Source organism: Empidonax traillii, unplaced genomic scaffold (genome assembly GCF_003031625.1).
Source record: "Empidonax traillii isolate 1590-97213 ecotype Southwest subspecies unplaced genomic scaffold, ASM303162v1 scaffold386:size1297806, whole genome shotgun sequence".
NCBI lineage: Eukaryota > Metazoa > Chordata > Aves > Passeriformes > Tyrannidae > Empidonax > Empidonax traillii.
The window spans coordinates 264,399-287,314 of NW_020955579.1; the positions used below are offsets into that span (position 1 = coordinate 264,399).

At 43.3% G+C, this 22,916-nt stretch overlaps 1 protein-coding gene across 7 annotated transcripts in view; it reads left to right on the forward strand.

The window, feature by feature from the left end:
- Positions 1-22,167, forward strand: part of SLC20A2 (solute carrier family 20 member 2) — a 58,184-nt gene extending 36,017 nt beyond the window's left edge. For 3 of the 7 annotated variants that reach the window (XM_027893324.1, XM_027893322.1, XM_027893323.1), the window contains 5 exons: positions 628-831; positions 2,219-2,807; positions 13,858-14,043; positions 14,755-14,839; positions 20,461-22,167. In XM_027893324.1, coding sequence (XP_027749125.1) covers positions 628-831; positions 2,219-2,807; positions 13,858-14,043; positions 14,755-14,839; positions 20,461-20,625 — 1,229 coding nt within the window. In that variant the 3' untranslated portion in view covers positions 20,626-22,167. Of the gene's footprint in view, positions 1-627; positions 832-2,218; positions 2,808-13,857; positions 14,044-14,754; positions 14,840-15,337; positions 15,423-20,460 lie in introns of all 7 variants that reach the window. The other 4 variants (XR_003572320.1, XM_027893328.1, XM_027893326.1 and 1 more) reach the window with 4 other exon arrangements.
- The last annotated feature ends 749 nt before the right edge of the window (positions 22,168-22,916 follow it).

Genomic DNA, 22,916 nt, shown 5'->3' on the forward strand with positions numbered 1-22,916 from the left:
TTAATTCAGTCCCCGCCTTAAACTATTGCTCATGTAGGAGGATGTGCTTGAACTATTCCTCGTGTATTTGTGTAATCTGCTTTAAAATCTGCAGTGGTAGAAATTCAAAACCTTGTTAGGCAATACATTGCAGTGCTCACTGCTTCTAGAGTCTAAATAGAAACAGGACAATAAAACCCGAAATATAATCTCGTTTATATTTTAGTAAGGAAATGTTAAAGAGGAAAAACCTGGTAGAATGATCATTTTTAAGTGAGTTCTTCAACTTTACAGTGGGTTAAGCTGATCATAGCTTTTACCTTAACAGACTTTTGCTTGTTTGCTTTGCTACTTTCAAGAAATGAAGTGTTTAAAATGCAGTTTCAGATTTCACTAATAGGTGAACAGTTCAGTGTTTTACTTCAGTTGTCTGCTTCGGTGAATTTTACAGGAAAAAACAAAGATGCTCTAGAATTTTCTCTCATGAACTTAGTAGAGGTAAGTATTAGAAATAAATAAAGAACGTATGTATGAAATGTGGCCACATTACTGTATCCACGTTAAACTATGCTGTTGATGCCGGCAGTGAAGATGAAGTAACAAGTAGTACAGGTTGGGTTTAAAATTACAGTACTGTTATTTCCTTAGGTCGGTTAAAGAAAGATGCTGCACTGTCAAGGATATCAGATGAAAGTCTTGATAAAATTCAAGATGAAGAAACCCCAGTCTTTAAAGAGCTTCCTGGTGCCAAAGCATCTGATGAGAGCACGATTCCCCTTACTGGCTCAGTAACAGAAGCTGCTGGGGCATCAGATACTATTGCAAATGGAAACCATCCACGTGTACCGTATGGTAAGAAACTAGGGCAACACAGAGGGTTTGTCTTTTTCTTGTTTCAGTGAGGTTCCTTAACTGCGAGTAGGTCTCTGTTGTAAATAGTAAGTTAGCGTTTGGGATTTCCATCTCTAATCCTTTTTCAGCACATGTTGCTCATTTATAAGTGACATTTTCTAGAGAGGACATAATTGCGTTTTGTTTGGCTGTATTTCAGTTTTAGAAACAGCGGGAAAAAAAATTACTCGCCTTTTTGCTTTGCTTTACTTTGTATCCTTAATGGTGTTTCCATCCTTTGAAGCAGTGGAAAAATACAGAGAACACAGATTGCTGATGTATGAAGGTTAAATTCAGCATAAAGATGATTAGCATACTACAACAAGAGATAAAAAGATTTGGACTTTAGTTGACAAACCTATGACCATTTGGAGCGTGCCCACTAGAAAAATCTCTTGCATTGTTTTCTGAATATACATTTATAAGAAGTAGGCTTGTGTGCATAAAGCTCTTTTTGTTCTCCCATGTGGGATCACCCCCCCTCCACTTAGCGGTCTGCTGACTTTGATATCACTTTGCTAACATCTACACAACCCTGTAATTTGGTTAATAAATGTCTAAAATATTCAACTGTTTCTTGCAAAATCAAATAAGTCATGACGTGGATCCCTTGAGTGTGTGTGCCTCCACTTTAAAAGCAAACCCAATTCTGAACGTTGCTTAGCCCAGGAAATCAGGAAATGAAAACGTTTCTTCAGAAGCATTGCCTGTGATATGTTTTGATGTGTGTCCTCCAGCGTATGCTAACATTAAATGTATGCAGTGGGAATAATTATCAGCATGTTCATAGAAATAAGATTTAGAAAATGTTACAATAGCTTAGGAAATACTTCTGCAAAACATTAATTTTTTGCTGTTTTTTTTTAAATGTATTTGAAAGCTATGTCTCTTAAACATATGTCTCTTAAACATAGGTGACATCATTTTCAGTATGAAATAGCAGTAAACCACCTCTCAGAAATCCTAATTATTCCTATTCAATAGCTCAGAAAAAATAGAGCTTGCTTTACAAGAAAGAAATTTTATGGAAATTAGTCTTTCAAAGAAGCTGAGCATTTAACCATCAAGTATCACGTTTCTAATAGCTGATCCCAAGTGACTTGCTGCAGGTCATACATCATGTCTGGGGAGACACGACACTGGAACAAACCTCTTTTTGCACAGAAGAGGAGAGAGTTTGTTTTGCAGTGAATTGAAACTTGGCTTATTCACTGCATGTAGTGCGAATTGATCTTCTTTGTGCTGTATTCTCAGATGGTGGCTGCATTATTTCCTTGCGAAGTTGGAGGGGTGGGGCTCTTGAATTGCATTTTATATAAATAAAAATTCTGAATCTGTGCCTTTTTAGGAAGGGCGTTTTCGGTGACGCACACCTCAGTGAAATCACCTGTTTCCAATGGCACCTTCAGCTTCGATGGCCACGTGAGGAGCGATGGCCACGTTTATCACACTGTGCACAAGGACTCAGGTTTATACAAAGACTTGCTCCACAAAATACACCTGGACAGGGCCAACGACGAAAGGCCCACTCCAGAAAACAACTACAAACTGTTACGGCGCAACAACAGTTATACTTGTTACACTGCTGCTATTTGTGGCATGCCCGTGCATTCCTCCTTTAAGGCAGCGGATACGTCAACTCCAGAGGACAGTGAGAAGTTAGTGGGAGACACTGTTTCCTACTCCAAGAAGCGAGTCCGCTACGACAGCTACTCCAGCTATTGCAACGCAGTGGCTGAGGCAGAGATCGAGGCGGAGGAAGGTGGGGTGGAAATGAAGTTGGCCTCCGAACTTGCAGAACCTAACCGGCCCCCGGTTGATCCTGTGGAGGAGGACAAGGAAGAGAAAGACACGTCTCAGGTCCATCTACTCTTCCACTTCCTCCAGATCTTAACAGCCTGCTTTGGATCCTTTGCCCATGGAGGTAATGATGTCAGGTAAGAGGATGAGATCTCTGCAGTTTAAAGGTTTAAATACTTTGGAGCAAGGTTGGCCAGCTTGGCTGGTTGGAAAGCGCATTTATTTCTGCAGGTAGATGATCATCAGGGCTGTGTTTTGCAAAGCATGTGGCACCGATGTCTCAGGTGCTTTCCAGAATTCAGGCTGCTTAGTCCACGGTCTATTTTCTTCTCAAGGGTAAAATCTTTTTTATTTACTGCTAAATAATTATTTAGTGATTAGTTTAATTTCGGTTTAATTTTGGCAGTGTTAGAAGCATTGAGACTTCCTCCAACATGCTAATCACTGTAAAAAAAACCAGGAACTTTGGACTGCAAAATCAGAAACCTTGAACAAATAAGAGATTTTAGACTATTTTCGTCATTAGATGAATTTAATCTCTTGTCACAGTGCGAAAAGATGTGTGAAGAATGTCTTCATTTTGCTTGCTGCATCTCTTACAGACTTCACTTAACTGAATCTTTTGCTTGAGGTTTTCCAGGAGTCTAGGACCATAAGAGGCAGTGTATCACTAAAAAGTCTTTTAAGTGAAAGTTAAAGTTAAAAAAAAGTTTAAAGTTTAAACATTAAAGTCCTACTGAAGTTTATAAACTGTGCATACAACTTCTCCAGATGCTGAAATTCTCTTACCAAAATAAAAGGAGTACCCCCAAGGAGCCCTGGGCATGTGTCTGTGCCCCAGGCAGAGAGGGGACACCAGGCTGTGGCTCATCTCTTAACAGTCATTTAATAAACTTTGCGTCTCCCAGCATAGTTCTGGTATGCAGTGTTCCCTGACAGGAGTTTTATCCAGAGGTGCTACCTCCACTGAGTTGTCCTTGAGTTTGGAAGAAGCCAGTGAGTTCATCCTTCAGTCATTTGGCTTAAGTGTGCCTGTCCTTAAATCTCTCAGCATTAGTGTCATTTCCCAGGAATAAAGGAAAAGCATCATCCTTCAGGAGTTGTTCTGTCCTGTTCATATTGACTCAGGCAGCTGACAGTCTTGAAGTTGATCTCAGAAATGTTTATCTGCTCCTCTTTGTCGTCCATCATCTGGTCAGATCCCTGCAAAATAGTGTCTCTTCACTCACTCATTTGCCAACCTCTTTCATTTTGAAGGTTTGTCTCTGTTTCACTCCACAAAGTACAAGAGTTTTGACTGTAGGATGTAGGCTCAGGATGAGGCATTTTTGACCTTCCTCGTCTGCACTCATATTGCCCATCTGCCTGTAGCACTGTTTCATCTGCAGGGCTCTGTTGCACCTCATCATCTTGATGGTTTGTGACTGGAGAGCAATTTGGGTGGTTTTGCTCTGTCCCTGGGAACACTGCATATTTTTCCTTAAGGATTTGGCTGGACTGCCTCTTCCCTAGGCCTGGAGCGATCCATTTGGTATTTAATAAGCACTTTTTCCAGTATCATGATAAGGTCCCCTGAGAAATTCACTCAAGCTGCTTGTTGAAGCAGCTGTCCTTATTTGGGTTGTAGCTGGGGCTCTACTGAGTCCCCTTCCCTCTGAACCCTTTCTGTGTTAGCTGTGCCCTGGCGGTGTTGGTTTCAGCATTTGTAATGGGACTCTAAAGAGTTCATGATTTTCATCGCCCTCCTTAGGCATTTGGGCAAACGCTGTCCAACTCAGCAAGGAGAACAGTTATTGCTCGTTGCTCTTGTCAGCCACCCAATTTAAGTCACTGCTCATCTTGAAAATGCTTAAAAACATATTTCTTCCCTCCCCATCCAGCCAGTGTCCTGGGAATTCAGAATAGGGCTTTCTGAAGAGCCTTCTTGTACTCCCTTCGTATCCACAGGGGTTTGACTCCGGGAAGGAGTCCAGGGTCCCCTCATCCTCTGGATCAGAGGTGCAACTTTCTTTCCTCTTGAATGGTCTCTGTTGTTAAGGACCTCTGCTCTGAGCACGCTGGCCAAGAGCAAAGACCCGTGGGGGCTAGTAGCACGTGCTGAAGGGAACATAGGAATAAGGACAAACACCAATGATATTTCTTGTAATGTACCCTGGGAAATACCATTGCAGAAAGTTCACAGACTACCTCAGTAGGTGCCCCAGCTCCTTTATTCCCTGCAGGTGATGCTTATACATACTCCTGAAGGACTCACACCTTTATGAAAGCATCACTTGCCTGTTCTGTAGGAGGCAGGGGTAGCAGAGTTTGGTAGAAGTGATCTGTAAGGATGCAGTCAGTTCAGAAATCAGATTTGATGTTGGCAGGAGCTGGCCAGGATGAAGAACAAAGTTCAGACTCTGTGCATTATTCTTTGTTGCATCTTACAGCCTAATTCCCCTAGAATTTTGTAATTGGACTGCCTTGTTACCTTGGCAGTATCCTTTCCTGAAAATCCATATTTTTTTAGTATTTTTCAGATCTCTACTCCTGCTGGTAATCCTACCAATTTTGCCAGGAAACATGTGTTTTTATTAAATGGTATTTATTCAAAAAACTCTTCTTAACCTGAGTTCATATACTGCAAAACTAAAGAACAAGTTGGCTTCATTTTGTCAAAGCTGGTAGAAAAGCAAGAAGATGGTCATGGGTGTAGAACTAGATAGGAACACATCCTTTGTGACTGTTCTGAGTTCCAGCTGAACAATAAAAGTTAAAGACCCCTTTCTATGCCTAAAAGATATAGCAGATAAAGCACTCAGGGGATGCAGATATCTATCCAGTGGATTGTGTAGCAGAGACATTTTTCCAGTCTTCGTCTAGCAGAGCAGAAGACTTCTTACTGGGCTCTTGGCTCCTCCACATGTTGCATGAAGGTCTGCAGAGCTTGAAAGGCAACACATTGTTTTAAAAATAAGGCACTAGAATCTAGCTAGGAGCACGGCTTTCTGTTCACACTTCTGTAAGAAAGTAAGCCCTGGCAGTCCATCCACTGATGGCTGCTCTCTTTTCATCTCCCTCCTTTGTTTGCTTCCCTTCTGCTCATTCTAGTTGCTGCTTCTCTATTTTTCTTCCTCATCCTTGAATCCTGTTACTAAAATCCAGCTTTCCTCTGCATTTAAAGCTCCTCACTCATATTTAGGGCAGCACCTCCACTGTCCACGTCTTTTTCTTTGGACTTGTCTCCTACATTTTCTTTTGCTCTCCTGGAACTTACTCTTGTGCCATGTTTTCCATTTATTTTCCATCAGGCTGTTTTTTGGTATTCCTTGAAGGGACAGGAGCAAATAAGAGGAGCAAAGAGAGAAAAATAGGAAGCTAATATGAAACTTAAAAACTGCAGGTACTTGCGAGGCAAACAAATGACCTGTTTTAGAGTATATTTAAGCATGAGGCATACAGTACAGACTGAAACTGTGATGGAGCTCAGAAAAACTTCATGGATCAGAAGTGCCCCATATAGTTTGGACAGCACTTTACCGAACGAAACATCACATGGACATCTCTCTTGTTTCATTGTCCAGGATTGCCCATGGACCTGTAAGAGTTAAATAAGTATTTTGCCCTCAGCTGCAGAACTAACTCATAACTAACTCATGGGGGAGTTAGACCCCAGTTTCTTCCAAGATGGTGCTTTTTAACATCGTAATGATACCAGCCAGCTTTGCTGTAGGAACTGATGTTTGTAGCAGTCAGGGCTCATGTTTAGGCTGACATCAGCAGGGATCCTGGCCGGGGCAGCTGTGTGTTAAAAGAAACGGGGAGTCATGGTGACTCCTTATTTGGGTGACTGTTTTGTTCAGACCATCCCTCGTGCCCCCCTGCCACCAAGCTCATATGCGCTGTGTCAAGGGTGCTGGAGCTCTTCCAGGGCTGGGACTAGCTGAGCCGGGCCGAGAGCCTTGTGACACCATCATGCACATGGACTGAATGAAATCTAAAGAATTTAAAATCCCGACTAAATGTGTTGGGACAGAACTGCTGAAGAAAATGTTTTTGTTTAACTTAATTAGAGGTGCCAAGTGAGCAGGTTCACTGGCTCAGCACCCGAGCACAAAGGGAGCATGTCAGGTCATTGCAAGGGCAATGGGAAAATAAAAAGGCCAGGATGGAAAAAAGACCTGGGCCAGGAGCGTGACACAAGGAGAACTGCCAGCTTCCTAAATGCTTGTTCAGAGCCAGCTTTCCAGAGAGGACGGGAGGCTGGGCTTTGCTGGCCCGGCGGGGATTATATGCACCTATGGTTGAGTTGGACTGAGCTTGTTTTTCTAATATAGGCTAGTTCAGCAGGAATTGTGATGGCCCGGGGCTCAGCACTGCAGACACAGCAGCCTACCTGTATAATGACAAATAACAGGAGAGTTGCTGAAATTGTAGGGTTTATGCTGTGTTTCAAAGTCTGGAAGTATGTCTGAATTGACTTGTTCTCAAAAACAAGGGCAGTTAGGCAGGCTGTTTTGGACATGGCTGGAGAGGGCTGCTAACCCCCATAGCTGTCTCTGGTGCTCAGCACAGCAGTGGCTGTGGCTGCTTTGCTACTGGGTTGGGAATGAGAAAGCGATGAGCAAACAGTGCGTTGGACCCACAGCCCCATCCTAGCAAATGGGAAGACGCTTTTGTTGACTCAGTCGATCTCTTTAGCTTGTTATTCCTTGAATAAGGATTTTTTTTTTGCAATCAAATGGGTTGCAAAAGGATGACCCACAGAAAGATGCTGTAGGTCAGTGTGAGGTTTGTTGATTAAAATCTGCTGTTTATGCTCTGAAAAAAGCCTGTGCCTTGTGCTCCTGAACACCTGTCCGTGCACGTGTTTAGCCTTTTCTCGTACAGATTCTTTCCCCTATAAATGGGTAGCCTCTTCTGTCCCCTCCCACCCTCCCTCGGGCCATCATTCTTGCTGTCACGGGAGAAACCCCGGGGATGTCAGAAGGAGCTGCGTGCCCTCACTTGTGTGAGCAGGCATCTACCTGTGCTCTTGGATTCCGGCTGTGGAGGAAGGTTGATTTATCACTGTGAGGGTGGCAGGAGGATGCTCCAGCTGAACACGGTGACCGTGGCCTGTGCCACCCACTCCTGTCTGTGCGTGCCAAGGTGCAGGCGGTGCTGAGGTTTGCCTGGTATGTGCTGTAGGGAGGAGAAACCTGCGTGCAGACGTTGCACGGGGGGGATCTCAGTTTTCCTGAGTTCCTGCTGCATAAATGGTTTGAATGTGTCTGCTCTAATTAAATTTCACTTGGAGGACTTCAGGACTACCCTTGCGTATTCATGCTTAGATACTAGGATAAAGGGGTCATTCGTGTTAGAGTTTGCAGGCCATACCTTACAGATTTATGGCATAAATTTGACAAAGAATGGCTCTCATAAGCTAAATGATACAGACTGCATTACTGACCACGGGATTTAAAACTATTTCAGAACTATAGTTAAAAAATGTTTAGTATTTTTTAAACATTTCTACATTTAAAGTATTTCTACACGTTGTCTGACTGGTTTTAGGGAAGCTGAACTGCTACCAGCCAGGGAATTAATTGTTTAAGCAAAGCAGTTTGAGTGAAACTAGGAAATACCTACTTGCTCAAAATACAGGCAGAGGAAACTCCTCTCACCTCTGTACAGACTTCACTGGAGTTTTAGGTCAGAGCACACAAACAGCAATAGGATTCACCTTTTTCCCCTGTTCCTAAAGTAAATGCAATGGGATTAAAGAAGGGAAGAGCTGGAACCTTGCCAGTATCTCACTGCACACAGCTTAGTGGGATTCAGCCTTCTGGCTAAATAAGGAGTCTAAAGGAGCTATAATAAGACTGGATTACAAATTGAGTATTTTTTATTTCCTCCTTGAGAGCTGCAGTCGAGATCACTTAGAATATTTAGGAAGCTAATCTGTCAATTATGATTAGTGAAAGCAGCCTGATAGCTGATTTCTTCCCTTTTTAAGAGAAGTCCATCCTGTGAGTCCAGCCTGTGTCTCAGGTAGATATAAATCTTCACTTGAGTCCTTAATTGTGCAGGTACATGGCATTATTGTTGTGCAAGACAGAGGAGAGCAGCAAGAAACGGGGCTTTAGTGGACACAGGAATCCCTCTCCATCCTGCTGTGGGCAGGGCCCATGAGTGGGTTTGCCAGGCAAAAAGCTGATGCTGGTGGGTGTGAGGGTGGATGAACCCAACCCTCCAGGATCCAGGGAGTTGGGGTTTCAGGGGCAGTATTTGGGTTGCACAGAAATGAGCTGCAGGATTAAAAATGTATCCTCCCTGACTCATTAACGCGCCCAAAGCCTGCACTTCCTAGGGGCACTTCTGTGGCACACTTTTCCTGTGCTATGGTATGTGCACTATTTCAGAACTGTCTGGTTATTGGAGCTAGGATTAAATTCTCTTGATAATCTGAGATGTCTGGAGTTCAGGATGTATTTTCTTTCTCTTGCTACATACAGGCATATCTTACTTGCACCCCTACTCAACTGGGTGATGTCTCATGGCGTAACTACAGCCTATTCAGAAATATCCGTCCCACTGATTTTCCCAGTGGAAAGTTTGTGAAATCCTGGCTTGAGAAATTGATAAAAGGCTGGAGATTTTGCAATTTTGTTTGTAATATTGGACACCTAATACTGATTTCTTAAACGGCTGTTTTGGTCGTCATTCAGTTTTAATTGGTGAAAATGTACTTTTCAAAAAAAGTTCAAAAGGTTATTTCACTCCACTAGAAAAAGTGGCTAAAGGACAATCTCCTTTTTCAGGTAGCAGAGCATCAAAGCATGGTCATCAAGGAGTCTGTAGATGATTAACAAAGCATATTCAGAGAGTAGATTTCAAATACAGTTAGATTTTCTTTTTGAGCAGCTCACTTTTCCCCCCCAGATAATAGCGAGGTAGCAGCAATGTTGCTACTTCGTAAAATATTTTGACAAGTTTGATGGGATTTGGCAACAGAGCATTCAGCTGATGGCATCCTTCCCTTACTGGGAAAAAAAAGCCCTAATTTTTTTATAAAAATAAAATTTTAAAAAAAGTTTTAGTCTTGTTCCTCCAGAGAAGGGCTTGGACTTGTGACCCAAAGGTACCTAAAAATTTCTACTTGTGTTTGTGCGTGCATGGGAAACTGTCATTTCTAAGCCTGTCTCATGATAGCTGAATGTGGGGTGTGGATTTTTTTTTTTTTTTGTTGGTAATACTATCTGTCTCACAGGGGAGAGGAGAAGCCAACTTTATTTATAGTTCAGATTCACTGTCAAATGCTATCTTTCACAACAGTTTTATAAATGGTGCGTGACAGATTCTCAACTGGCACAAGCGAGCAGAAGAAGAGAAGTTGTGCCAATTCACGTTAGTCGAGAGAGAGAAATCATCATAGGGGTCAGGCAGCACTTCAGAAACACCAAGCAGCACTTTGCTGAACCACTGTGACACGCGTCTGCAAGTACAAGTATTACTATAGATGGCATTTAATCCTGCATTGCACCTCTGGGGAAGGCAGTCAGCCCCTGTATGCACCGCCCCTGCTGCAAAGTCCCGTGCCCTGCGAGTGACCGCGGCTGGTGGAGGCCAGCAGAGATGGTGAAAAGTGCTGGATGTGGAAAGCACACTTTACAACAGGTAGACTCAGGAGGTAGGTTTCTTACGCCATAACGTTTCATAAATTCATCCTAAAATTAGCTTGCAGTGGCCATCCTTTTGTGCTCAGTGGAAAAGTGTGTATTAGGCATACAAAATTAAAGAAATACCATGGCAGGAGCAGCTCGTGTTGCTTTTTAAATCCAACAGCTAAATAATACAGCAACATACTCTAAAGCACTTCATTTCACAGGAACCTAAGAGCAGTTTTACGTATACATAGATATGGATAGGGGTTCAGAGCCCCTGGCTGACCATCTCAGGCTTTTTTTTTTTTCTCCTCTAAACTACCATGAATAAGACTTGGAGCTCCAGCACAAAGGAGAGTTACTTAAGGCAAGTAAAAACCTACGTGGGAGAATAAGAGAAAGTCACTTGAAAATAGACTTGTGAATTGAGTCTTAGCCGAATGCATGGAAGATTTGAGGTCTGCTTTCTTGCTAGTTATGTCTTGAGTCAAATGAGATAGAACTGGTGGGAAATACTGTGAAAGCCACATCCCAGTCTAGCCAGCATCTTTGTGGTTCACCTGGTTAGTCACTAAGCTGTAGGAGACATCTTTAACTGCAGAAGGTCTCAAAGCAAACCTCTTATCTAACAGTGCTTTTTTTTTTTTTTTTTTATAATGTGTGTTGTTTCTCTCTTACTCACTCTTATTGTCCTGTTGGGACTGCTTGCCTCCTATTTCTGTGCAGAACCAAGATCGTGGTCTTTGCAGTGCCTGACTCAGACCCATTCATTGTGAGCTTTTGGCAGTTTTGTGGTGGAACAGGCCTGACGGCTTCCTCTAGAGCTGTTCTCCACTGGCATAGGAAGCAGTGATACCACAGGCCCCTGGGATTGGACCTGCTGAACAAATCTAGAAGCTGAAGGAGCCCCTTGGAGAGCCGTGATGGTGCTAGATTGGAGAGGTTTTGGTGGCTGTTGGTAGCCACTTTCAGATGCTCAGGCTGGGAGATGTCACAGTCCCTAGGAGGTGAACATTTAAGTCAGATTGAACATGATTTGTAGGGAGAGATATCCTTCTGGTAAAGATAACCAGTGATGCAGATACCCACAAATGGAAATGAGGTTATTTACCTTTTTGCCTTTCCAAACATATATGGATCCAGTGCTCTTCTGCTTTCACTGTCTTACAGGGAAGGTATCGGAAATGCTGCTTCTGTGGGCATCAGTGTAACCTCTTCTGATCTATTGGGCAGAATCAGCCACTCAGATCCTCTGAGGCTGAGCATAAGCCAGCAGAGTTTTGCCTTGTTCTTCATTGCCACAAATAAGAAAATAACCTTTTCTTCAAAGATTAAGCTTAGTTAGATTCACAGAGGTGTAGCATTTGCAAATAATTAAAACCGGATTTTGATACAGAAGAGCATAGTTTGCTGCTGCAGTTTTTGAAGCCTTTTCTGTCTTTCCATTTACATTGGGACTTACAAATATCCATCCATAATCTCTTTACAACAGTCAGGAATCAGTGCCTGAGCTTGCTCCAAATGTGCCTGTTATTTTCAACAGGGAGGTTGTTTCCATGTCATACAGCACAGTAAAAAAAGGGATGATCAGTTTTCCCTTTATTCATCTGATCAGTGTTTTATTATTTGCCTTTATCCATCCTTCTGTACCCGTCAGTTGAAGGTCCATTGCATTACCTTTGTTTTTCTGTGCACAAGAAGATATTTAAATGTGCAAGTAACTTAATCCACACCTGAAAACACCAGAGAAGAAGTTACAGGTCAGCTCAAAAATATTAGAAATGTTTTGATCAAGAATCTCTTCTTCTTTGGAGGAAAAATAATTCTTGCATTTAGGCCCTAAGGACTTTTTACATACTGTGATTCCATTCTCGCAAAAAGTTGACAAATCAAATGCTTGCTCAGACACAGTAACAGATCAGAATTTTAAAGTATTTTTGCTCATGGAAATCACTCTTTATTTAAAGTGTATTTAGCTCTTCACTGTATTACCCAGAGTATTCAAACCCTCTGGATTTTATCATCCATGGTAGCCCACTAATTTATTTTCAGTAACTTCCTCAAAATCTGTAAGAATTATTCATTCTTTGTTATATCAAAGAACATTTTTAAATATTTTCATTTTCCTTGCAGCTTGATTGTTGTTATGTGTGTTTACAAGGGAAAAGTCCTTCCTAGTTACTATGCTCCAGGACCACTTCCAAGGGTTCAGAGCTGAATTTCCCAAGGATCAGACGAAAGAAGGAAGGTCTTGTATTGCTTAGATGTGCCGAGCTTTGCAATGCTGAGGACCCTCATCTCTTGGCAATCACCACTCAGCCCCTAGCGCCTTGTATTTGGTAAAGATGGGATTCAAGTAAATTATTAACTGGCAGATACGATGGCTTGGTTTGCATAACATTTGACATTAAAACTGGCCCTTACTCCATCTGTGTGTTTTGGAGTGGAACCAGGAACTAAATTTAGCTGGTCCTGGCTCCAGGGCGAGCATGGCCATCGGTCCTGCCTGCAGTACTCACTGTGACCTGCTTTCCTTATTGATTTACAAGGAGCGGTGCTTCCTGATGGTTTTCAGGTGTTTTGAGTGACATCGGTCAGGTTTGCTCTGCTCTTTTCATGATTATTTAGACATAAATGTAGTGCTGCTTCACTAAATATGCTTTTTTGGAGCGGATAAATGCTGCTCAGCCAGGCAAGCAGCTACTCAGTTTAGTAAAAAAGCTGAACAAAAAAGGGTTGTTGAAATTCTTATCTGCATTTTAGTACTTTAGCCTCTAAAGTAACTGGGTACCAGCTTTCAAGTTTTTCTTCTAACTCTCATGCTTTTTTAGAATAAACAATGTCAAAAGTATGACTCCAGGCACTGGAGACTCCAGTCACCAACTTCAGATGGCCCACATTAGAAGTGGGGACTTCAGTGTGGCTGACTTTCAGTGTTTTTCTAGATAGCAGCAGCAGAGTAGTAAAAAAGACCTTATGCCAGATCTGTGTCACCAAAGGGTCCTCTCTGATCCAGTCCAGCTCTACGACATGTTTGAAGAGGCCTAAGTCACCTTCCTGGCTGCACTCTGATCATATCCCAAACTTTACTGGCTGTCAAACTAGATTATATTTCTATATTCTTGTCTGTAGTGGTAATTTTAGTCATCGTTTTCTCTATTTTGACAAAAAGAGCTAATTTGGTACTTGAATTTTAAAGATGGAAAGCTCTTGAACTGGTAAGTTTTGAGATAGTTTCAGTGCAGCACTGAAAATAATGATTTTTGTCACAGAACAGACATAATGAGGTGCTCCTGACTGACATTTCAGGAAACAATTTGTAAAAGAGGAATTCCTTTCAGGATTCGCCCTAGTTATCAGTGATGAAGTGACAACTGAAAAAGCAACATGATGAGAGTCGCCTGCCTTAGCCTTTCCAAGCGAGGAAGGGTGTTGCCTGTTGGGTCAAGTCAGAGCAGCGCTGCATGCACGGTGAATTAAAATAATGCAGAAAATAAGAGACTTCTTTCAAGGCAATTATCTGCATTTTTATAACTCGGGTGATGTACTTCTGTTTCTCCAGCAATGCAATCGGTCCCCTCGTCGCTCTCTGGCTTATCTACGAGCAAGGTGGTGTAATGCAAGAAGCGTCGACTCCCATCTGGCTGCTGTTTTATGGAGGTGTTGGGATCTGCGTGGGTCTCTGGGTCTGGGGTAGAAGAGTTATCCAGACCATGGGTAAAGACCTCACTCCAATCACACCATCAAGGTAGGTCCACAGGTGTCATTACGGCTGTTTGAACTTGGTGTGTGAACCAGTCTGAGGAATTGCTGCTCCAGTATTTTGTTTGTAATGAAGTTTGCTGGATCTGCTGTGCTTTGATTTTAATGATAACCTTGCTTTGACTTCTCCATCCTTCTAAAAACTTTGAAAGAAATAAAAGGAAGAGGAGAGAAAGAAAGAATGAGAAAAAGAAAGAGTGAAAGGGAAAAAAGATAACCCTGTAAACTAATACTGAGTGTGTTTGAGGCATAGAGGTCTGTGTGAACAGTCTTCTGCTGATGACCTAATTAATATGGCAGAAGGTGCATTTGGAAATGGCAAGATTACAGTGGCTTTCCCAGTGCGCTTCTGACTATTAAAACCATATGTATTTATTACAGTAATTTTCATCCTTAATGCATACTCGACCTCTGCTGGTGCTTAACCGAATTACTAATTAGGCATGATTCACTGCAGCGTTGAGGAGTAAAAGTCCCTGACGCAATGAGCCGTGCAGCCAGGTTACTGCAGATGACTAGCCTGTGCCGTTCCCATTATTCAACCCTTCCTTGTTCTCTTAACTTATTTGTATGACAAAAATCACTTGGAGATAAGACAGTCGAAAGAAGAAACGGGTAAGACTTTGGCACGCTGCATGGTATCAGTCCAAGCTGATGCAAAGAGTGATTGTGAAGTGTTTTCTTATGCTTCCTGCAGTGGATTCACTATTGAGTTGGCTTCGGCGTTCACAGTTGTGGTAGCTTCCAATGTTGGACTTCCTGTCAGTACTACACACTGCAAGGTATGCCTTTGCCCAGCGACTGCAGTCAAGGCAGTCTGGACTGTTCATCTTAAAATTGTGCCACTCGAGCCAGGGATAATGGCATGGCAAGGGGAAAACAGCCGCTGACAGAGGATGGTTAGGCAGAGGTGCGTCGGCGCATCTCAGTCGTGCCAGCGACATTGTAAAATAATCAGGCTTCCAAAAAAATGCTTTGGAGTTGTCACGGTAAAATCACTGGAATTGGACATAGTGTGAACTCCATAGCTGTTGGTAAAGAAAAACAGCACTTACAAAAACATGGCATCAATTTTAAAGCAAATGATTGCAAGGAAGAACCTGGTTTCCTCTGACGGTGCCATTTGAACCTGGTCGGGTAACATTTCTCCCTTGTTCAGAGGCTGCGCACCATTCATCATTTATACTTCACTTTCTTGATAAGTGCATGGCATGGGATTTCCTGCATATAACTCTTTTACTACAGGTTTTCCATCTGTCTTTTTTTTTATTTCTTCACAGTGGATTTTGCATTGAAGTAATGTGTGCGCTAACGGTACTTGTAGCCTCAAATGTGGGTATTCCAATAAGCTCCACCCATTGCAAGGTATTGGGGTTTGCAGTGATCCTATCAGTAAATCACATCACTAGGACAAACCATAACAAAACACAAGAGATACCAATTGTTGCAGATTGCCTTCACTATGTAGTGCACCGTGCAGAATGTGATCGCAAAATAACGAGGTTCACTTTTAAAGCTGCTACGGCTAAAAGCAAAGTCAGCATTATAGCTAATTGCACAAAAGTCTGGACCGTTTTTCACCCTTACATGATTGTACTGAACTAATATAGACATATTAAAATAACATAGATTTGTATTTTGTGTGAACCCAGTTACATGTACTTTAGAGCCACCTGTATGAAAAACACTGCTACATCGTTAAGCTAATATTTTAATGTCTCTCTTCTTTTAAACCAACTTGTCCTCACTTTTGTGCATTATAATACAGAATCTGGCCCTTATAATTAGTTCTTTGAACAAGGTTTTTGGCTTTCTTGTTTTTTCCTAAAAAAGACCACTTCAAAGTATAGATATCAGCTGGGTAATGAGCAGAATTTCACTGTGTCATACGATAGGCTGTGTGAAAAGACATTTACATTGCTTGTAGACATAGGGAGTATGTGCACATTCACACTGCTGGAAGAACATAATGGGAATTTAAAAATTATTCCCTGAGAAATTCTCAAATCAAATATCCCATCTTTCATTCCTTTGCTTCCCCATGACTGCCAAGTTCTGGACACTCAGAGTTGTTTGTTTCTCTCACCCTCTGGCAGGATGTGGGGAAGCCCCTCCAAAATCAGAGACCCCAGAGTGGCAAAGTCCACGTGGTATGCCACCAAGACCAAGCCCTAAAAAAAGACAGATCCTGTAGGATTCACTGCTGCACCCTGGAAACCTTGGAGCCCTTCCAGCCCTGGCTGAGTCTGGGGCAGGCAGGTTTCCGGGGCTAACTGCTCCACGGCGTGGCAGGCAGACTGGCAAGAAGCCTGGCATCCTTGCCTGTGACATTGACCTGGTTTCCAGTGAAAGAGTCAATGAAATCCACACATCCTGCAAAATGCCCCAAGTTGGTTCATTTGGCCTTTTCTAGTGAAAACCATTTCTTCAGAAAGCCTTCCTCTATTGCAAAATCATTTCTTTCTTCTGCCCTGGTGCTTCTTTGAGAAGCAGCCAAGACTGAGCTGCTCTGAAAGGCTGTTCAGATTTCCTGGCATTGACCGAACTCTGGTTCCTCTGAATCAAGCAGGGAGGGGAAAAATAATAACAACGTGATCCACTTCTAAAAGTGCTAGCCTGAAACCACCTCCCTTTAAGCTGAGTGGTATATCAAATGCATGATGAAGAATTTGCCAGGGAGAATAATACAGCTTTGATTATCCCAGTTGTGTGCCTGAAGCACTTCTAGCCAACTGTTGTAAAAGAGAAGAAGCACTTTGGTGCAGACAAATAAGCTGAATTTAAAAAGAAAATGTCTTGGAAGCCATAAGCTAATGAGGGGGTGGCATGAGGAGGTATTCATTTACTCAATGCAGTTAAAAGCTTGGGCTTTTCTAACTGTAGAGCAAAATAGTTCTTCTTTAAAAACACTTTCATCAAAGCAATTGATGCGGTTAGTCCGTGTCTGCTCCCTGTAGTTTGCTGTATCTCACTAGGTGGGTCATTCTTAATGGGAAGATCCACTTTGCAATAGGATTAGGCTGTTCCAGGATGTCAGGTCATCGTAACTGACTCAGTGTTTCAGCAAAATGAGATCCTGAGTTGAAAGATCCTAAGTGATCAACACAAGATAAAGCAAACACTTGTAACAGATTAATTCCTTGTTTTCTTTGAGGGCCTAGGGAAGGAATAAAAGGACTGTTATATATCATTTGCTCCATGTAAAAATGCCTCTCTGAAAGTGCTGTCAGGCACTGAGTCAAAAGTGCTGTCTTAAAAATCAGCAGAAAAATTATTTTGCCCTACAAATCAAAAAGAAAGGGGGTTCGAGGTTTGCCTGATATTGAGCCTTAAGCATCAGGGAGTGGAAATTATTCCTTTCCCCAATATTTGTTTTTGCTCCACTGCAAAATAGAATTTGCTAAAGTGGGAGCCCTACCAAGGGGTTTCAGTCAATTGAACATGCAGTAACTAGATAAATCGATGGCAAAGAAGGAGCAGCATGAAACAACTGAGGTGGACTGAGACCTTTTTGAGGTGAAACAATAGTCTGTAACGAAAAATGGAGACCAAGTATGAAGGAAAGCTCTGAGCAGCAGTTTTCAAGTCTTGGAGCAGATGTTGTGGCAAAATGGAGGTTGGTAGCAGGAAGAGAAACATTAGCTTCTGAGAAAGATTCGTCAGTCCCTCTTAGAACAGGAGATGCCTTTGGTCCTAAATCAGAGGGTTTGATCTACATGAGGTAGTCACTGCTTGATGTGCCTGTCCTAAATCTACAGCCAAGCAGCTTTTTCATGCTCAGTGCCTGCTGAGAGCCCAAACTGCACCTTCATGTTTGCCATCAGTCAAAGGGGAGAAGAAAATCCCTCTGAAAGCCTCCAAGTCAAGGAAGCCTGAAGGGAAGACCTAATCTTATGAGCCTCCAAAGGAATTTGTGAGTCTGAACGTGGTAGCCACATTGCTCTGTCTGCACCAGTTCAACATCCCTTGGGATTTAGCACCAAAAAGCTGGTGTGGTGTGAATGCATACCTGGCCCTTCTATTGCCCAGGTAGGCAAATGATCACATGGAATGTTACACATAGGACCTGTTATTTATTCTAAGATTTGAGATGTAGAAATAAATAGACATTTCTCAGCTGTAACAGATTGTGTTCATGTACAGATAAAATTGCAGTGCAGGAGTTACAAAAGTGACTTTGCTGAGGTCATACTGTCAGCCTCGTTTTGCTATTATGATTTTGGGGTTTTGAGAAATATTCTCTGTGCTGCTATGATTGAATTACCATGTTCTGTGTGTTCTTATGATACACCATTGCACAGGAACAAGAGCCAAAAGCATTTCTGTAATGCTTTAAGCAGAGCATACTGAAGGCAAACTGCACTGGTTTCAAACCAATCTCAAAGTAGATATCATCTGAAATTCTGCAGGCGGTGTAGTGTGCCTACACCCAAGTTTTAGTTACTCTCCTAACCTCTAGTCCATCAAAATCACTATTAATAAACTAAACTTTAACAATGTTTGAAACAGATTGCCAATGCCATCATTGCTGATACCTTTTAAATTTCAGGAAGGACTCGGAGACTAGCGTATGTAGACTACAGGCTTGCTCAATAAGCAATGCTTCTTGTTGCAAGCATGACAGATGGATGCTAAGGACATGCAAAATGGAAAGCTGAGCCTCACAGCTGAGCTGCTGGAAAACCAAACGCTGTTTCCTTGAATTAATTCTTTGATATAGTCAGAAGTGTGGGGTTCCTCTTCACTGGGCACCTCCTAAACACAGAATAGCATATTATCCACCCAAGCAGTATTCAGATGAAATATTATCCAAACGATTGCCTTATTGGATCAAGCTTTAGACAGAGGCCTTATTGGTCATAGATAATCAGATTCAGTTTTCCCTTGTTCCATCTCAGGCACCCTAGAGTTACAGGGTCTTCCACAAATAACTGTTCTCCAAGAAGAAACATTAAGCAATAGTTAGAAGCTAACTAACTTTTGTTAACAAAAGATGTGGATTTGATATCTCCCATCCCGTCTTTCCCTGATTCCCTGTCCTCCCAGCATTTATCATTTTGCTGGCTCTGTGCATGGGGAGCAGCCCATCTCTTGATCTATAGGCAGGGACTGATACTCCCATTAAGAAAATAAGTGGGTAGGCAGAGATGGCACTTCAGGGAGCACATGCTCAGCTGTGTCTTGGAGTTTCCTTACCTTCAAAACAGGATATTTCTTCCACATTTCTTGTTGCTTTACTATGCACTTTGAATAGACTTGCACATGTTTTTGCTAACAGCATGGAAAGCCACTTCCAGGGCAGAAAGAAAATAGAGAGTTTCTGAAGTTTCTGTATAATTTTTCACGGAAAAAAATTTTTTTTTCAGCCCAGTTTTTTCCTTAAGAACTAATATGCTGGGTTTATACCTGACCTTATGAACTGAAAACACAGTCAAAGGAAGAAAAGGTTGCAGCTTTGCCCATGCTGCTGTGTGTTTTGTCTACAAAACCCCACTGCCCTGGTAGCTATGCCTTTGAAGAGTATTTTGGTGGTTCATCCACTTCCCCACCATCCCCTTGGTGTCTGTGCAGTTTGTGTGCCTGAAAGCATCATGGATGTTTTTGTCTGCAGGGAGGATTTTAGCTCTAGAGGCTTTGCTTGGCTAGCTGGTCCGTAAGGGCTGGTTTTCCTCAGAGGGCTTGGGCTGATGATTTTGATGTACTGCATCTAACCTTGCACTGTCTGTCTGCCCCCTGCCAAGTCACCATTGCTGTCACAGGGTGGGCTCAGTTGCTTACCTTGCCGTTGCTCTCCTGTTTATAGCCCATGGTACTGAAATACAGATGTGCTGTTTTGAGTCGGCTCTGTCTGCCGGGCTGTAAGCTGCAGAGGTTCTGCAGCTGCTGGATGAACAGGCAAGGACATCCCAAACCAGCAAGAGGGCAGGCAGGCGGGACAGGAGCCATACTCGTTCTCCTGACCTGCCCCATACGACGCTCTCTAGCGGAGCCCCAAAAACAACTTTCCTGGTATTTTCATAATTTAAATTGCAATCTGGCCAGATTCGGTGGAAACTTGCCCTCTGCCCTATGGATTGAGTCAGGTGGAGGGCTGCCTCAGTTCCACTGATGGCCAGTGCAGGAGTTAGCAGGGCAGAGAAAAACCTACAAACATATTTATCTGCCTTTGGCCGACCCCAAGACTCAGGAAAAATAGATAGTTGAAAAGTAAAGGTTAAAGCACCCTGGAAGTGTCACCCCCTGCCACCACAGCCAAACAGCCACTGTCATTCCCAGGGGCTCCTTTATCTCAGAGCATCGCTTGGTATCAGCTGACTGGCATTGGTGTGGCCCTGGGCATGTTACAGGCGCTCAGACCTACCCCTCACACCTTGTCTCCCTCTCTCCTCCCCACACCTCCAAGGTTGGCTCCGTGGTGGCCGTTGGCTGGATCCGCTCCAAGAAAGCTGTCGACTGGCGCCTTTTCCGCAACATCTTCCTGGCGTGGTTTGTGACTGTGCCAGTGGCTGGCTTGTTCAGTGCTGGGGTGATGGCGCTGCTGAGGTACGGGATCTTGCCTTACATCTGAAGAGCTTCCTCTGCTGGGAAAAGGGGAAATGGCCAAGCTACTACCGAGGGGAGAAGCGTTCCCATGAAAGAAGCAGTCGGAGAGGATCCATCTTCCATATCTAACTTCTTATCTACTGTACATAACAATGTGTCATATTGGTGACATGGTGATGTGGTGCCATTTCTTATATATTACAGAAATATATATGCATATAGTAGGTAACAATACCTAAGTTATATTATCAGTGGGGTGAAAATAATTACCTAGAATTTAATATTTAGTAAAATTTGTACATAGTGTATCATTTTGGTGGCTATTTTTTAATCTTTTGAAGAAGAGTATGGATTAGGAAATGTTTCTTGTCCATTTGATATAAGAAGCGAGGTACAGGACTGCATAACACATGAATTTTTTAAAGCTATTAAGATACTGGAACAAAATAAAATGTGCAGAAGTGCTTTTCATAAAATAACTTTGTTCATATCATATTGATCTTTGTGTATCATAGCGTGATGGTTATGGCTGTGTAAATACTTACAACGGTAACTTTTAAATGGTGCATTTCCCTTATATATTTTGGATAAGAAAGTTTAGGAAGTACCAAAGAAGCAGGGGAATAGCTTGCCAATATTATGTTGTTGTCTACGCGTGTGAGCGTGTGTTGTGTTTCCCAACCTCTAATTCAGCATTATCACCAAGCTCCAGCCAGTGAGGCTGGGATAGTACTGTTCATGTCTTAATGTAACTTAAAAAAAAAAAAAAAAAAGAAGCGCACACAAAAAAGTTAGCTCTTGTGACTTAGTAGGCAGACCATGGTTCTCCACCTTAGCTGATAGTAGACTGACTTCATTTTGTGGGCTGATACTTCAGTATCTCACTGCTCACCTTCTACCTTTCCCCTTCCAAGTCTCAGCTCCCAGTTGCCCTGCTATCAATTCCTGCGGGAGAGCAGACCGTCAGTCTCCCCTTTCTCTGTCCATCCAGCCACGAGCACACACTCTCAGGTACAGGAGCGGGACCGTGGCGTGCACGGCACCCCCGTGCACAGAAGCGAAGGGCAGCAGCGGGTAGGAAACGGGCCTAGCCCTGGTTTTGTGGTTGGAGGTAGTGGGCGCCCACGGGAGTGCTGATCCGTGCAGGGCATAGTGTGAGAAACACGGGGAGGATGTGAGCAGGTGCTGCCTCCCCCATGGCAAGTCCCATCCAGTGCCACAGCCAGCCAGCCTCTTGCTGTGCTGCCGACAGCAAGGAGGGGATGGGAGCCTGGCCCTGCGTGCATGGAGGTTGTATGGTAACCAGCATTTGGGATGCGATTTTTTTCATGGCAGCTCGGGGGAAAATGTCTAGCTGCGTCCCCTGTGTGCCTTTGGAAAGCACATTTGAGTGAAGGTTACTGTTTTGTGGGTGGGAGGCAAAGGGCAAGGGGTGCCTGGAGGAGGCTGGGAATCTGTTACTGTTTAAATGCTGCTAAAATTTTGATAAAATGTTCTTGGTACTCCATTGTGACTTTTCCATTGGTCATTCATACTAAATTTATAATAAAAAGATAAACAGCCCCTATAATTGCCTCTTGCGTTTTTCAAGTGTTACTCAGCCGAAATGGGAAGGCTCCCCAGGCAGTCAAAACCCACTCCTTGGCATCCGCTGACTCTTGTTCTTTGTCTGCTGTGGTCAGTGGGGATTAAACCACGCTCTGTGTGGCACTGACACTGACAAAACCCCCCTTTTCTTCCTGCTGTCTGGGCGGCCCCAGTGCCCAGCCCTTGCTCTGCCCAGTCTTGGCTCACAGGCGTCTCCCCGGCAAGGTCTGGGGGCTCAGGGGCTGCTTTGGAAGCATTCCCTGGGCACTCACTGCCTCCAGCTGCTTCCCTAACTCTAACCCTCCTTTCTGGGCCTCTATAAGCATCCCTATTACCGTGGCACTGTGGTGCTCGGTTTCCAACCCCTCTGAAACCCTAGAGCTTGGGTATAAATAGTGCTGGCAGATGGGGTGGGACTGGTGGGCAGCGGCTGAGTGACCAGAGTAGCCAGTAAGTGCATGCAGGCAATTTGGGACCTGTGGAGAAGGGTGGAAGGACTCGCCGTATCTCAGCACTTGCATAAACACTTGCCTGCCCAGTGGCCCAGCAGCTTTTGCCACCTTGTTTTATCTACAGAGACAAACCACACTTCTCTTCCTGCAGCGGCAGGGACCCAGCTGCAGCCCTGCCAGACAGGGACAGCATGTGGAGGGCTGTGCCAGCTCTGGGGGTATGTGATAATCCCCCAGCACATGCAGCTGGGTGTCTGTCAACACACACATTTAAAAA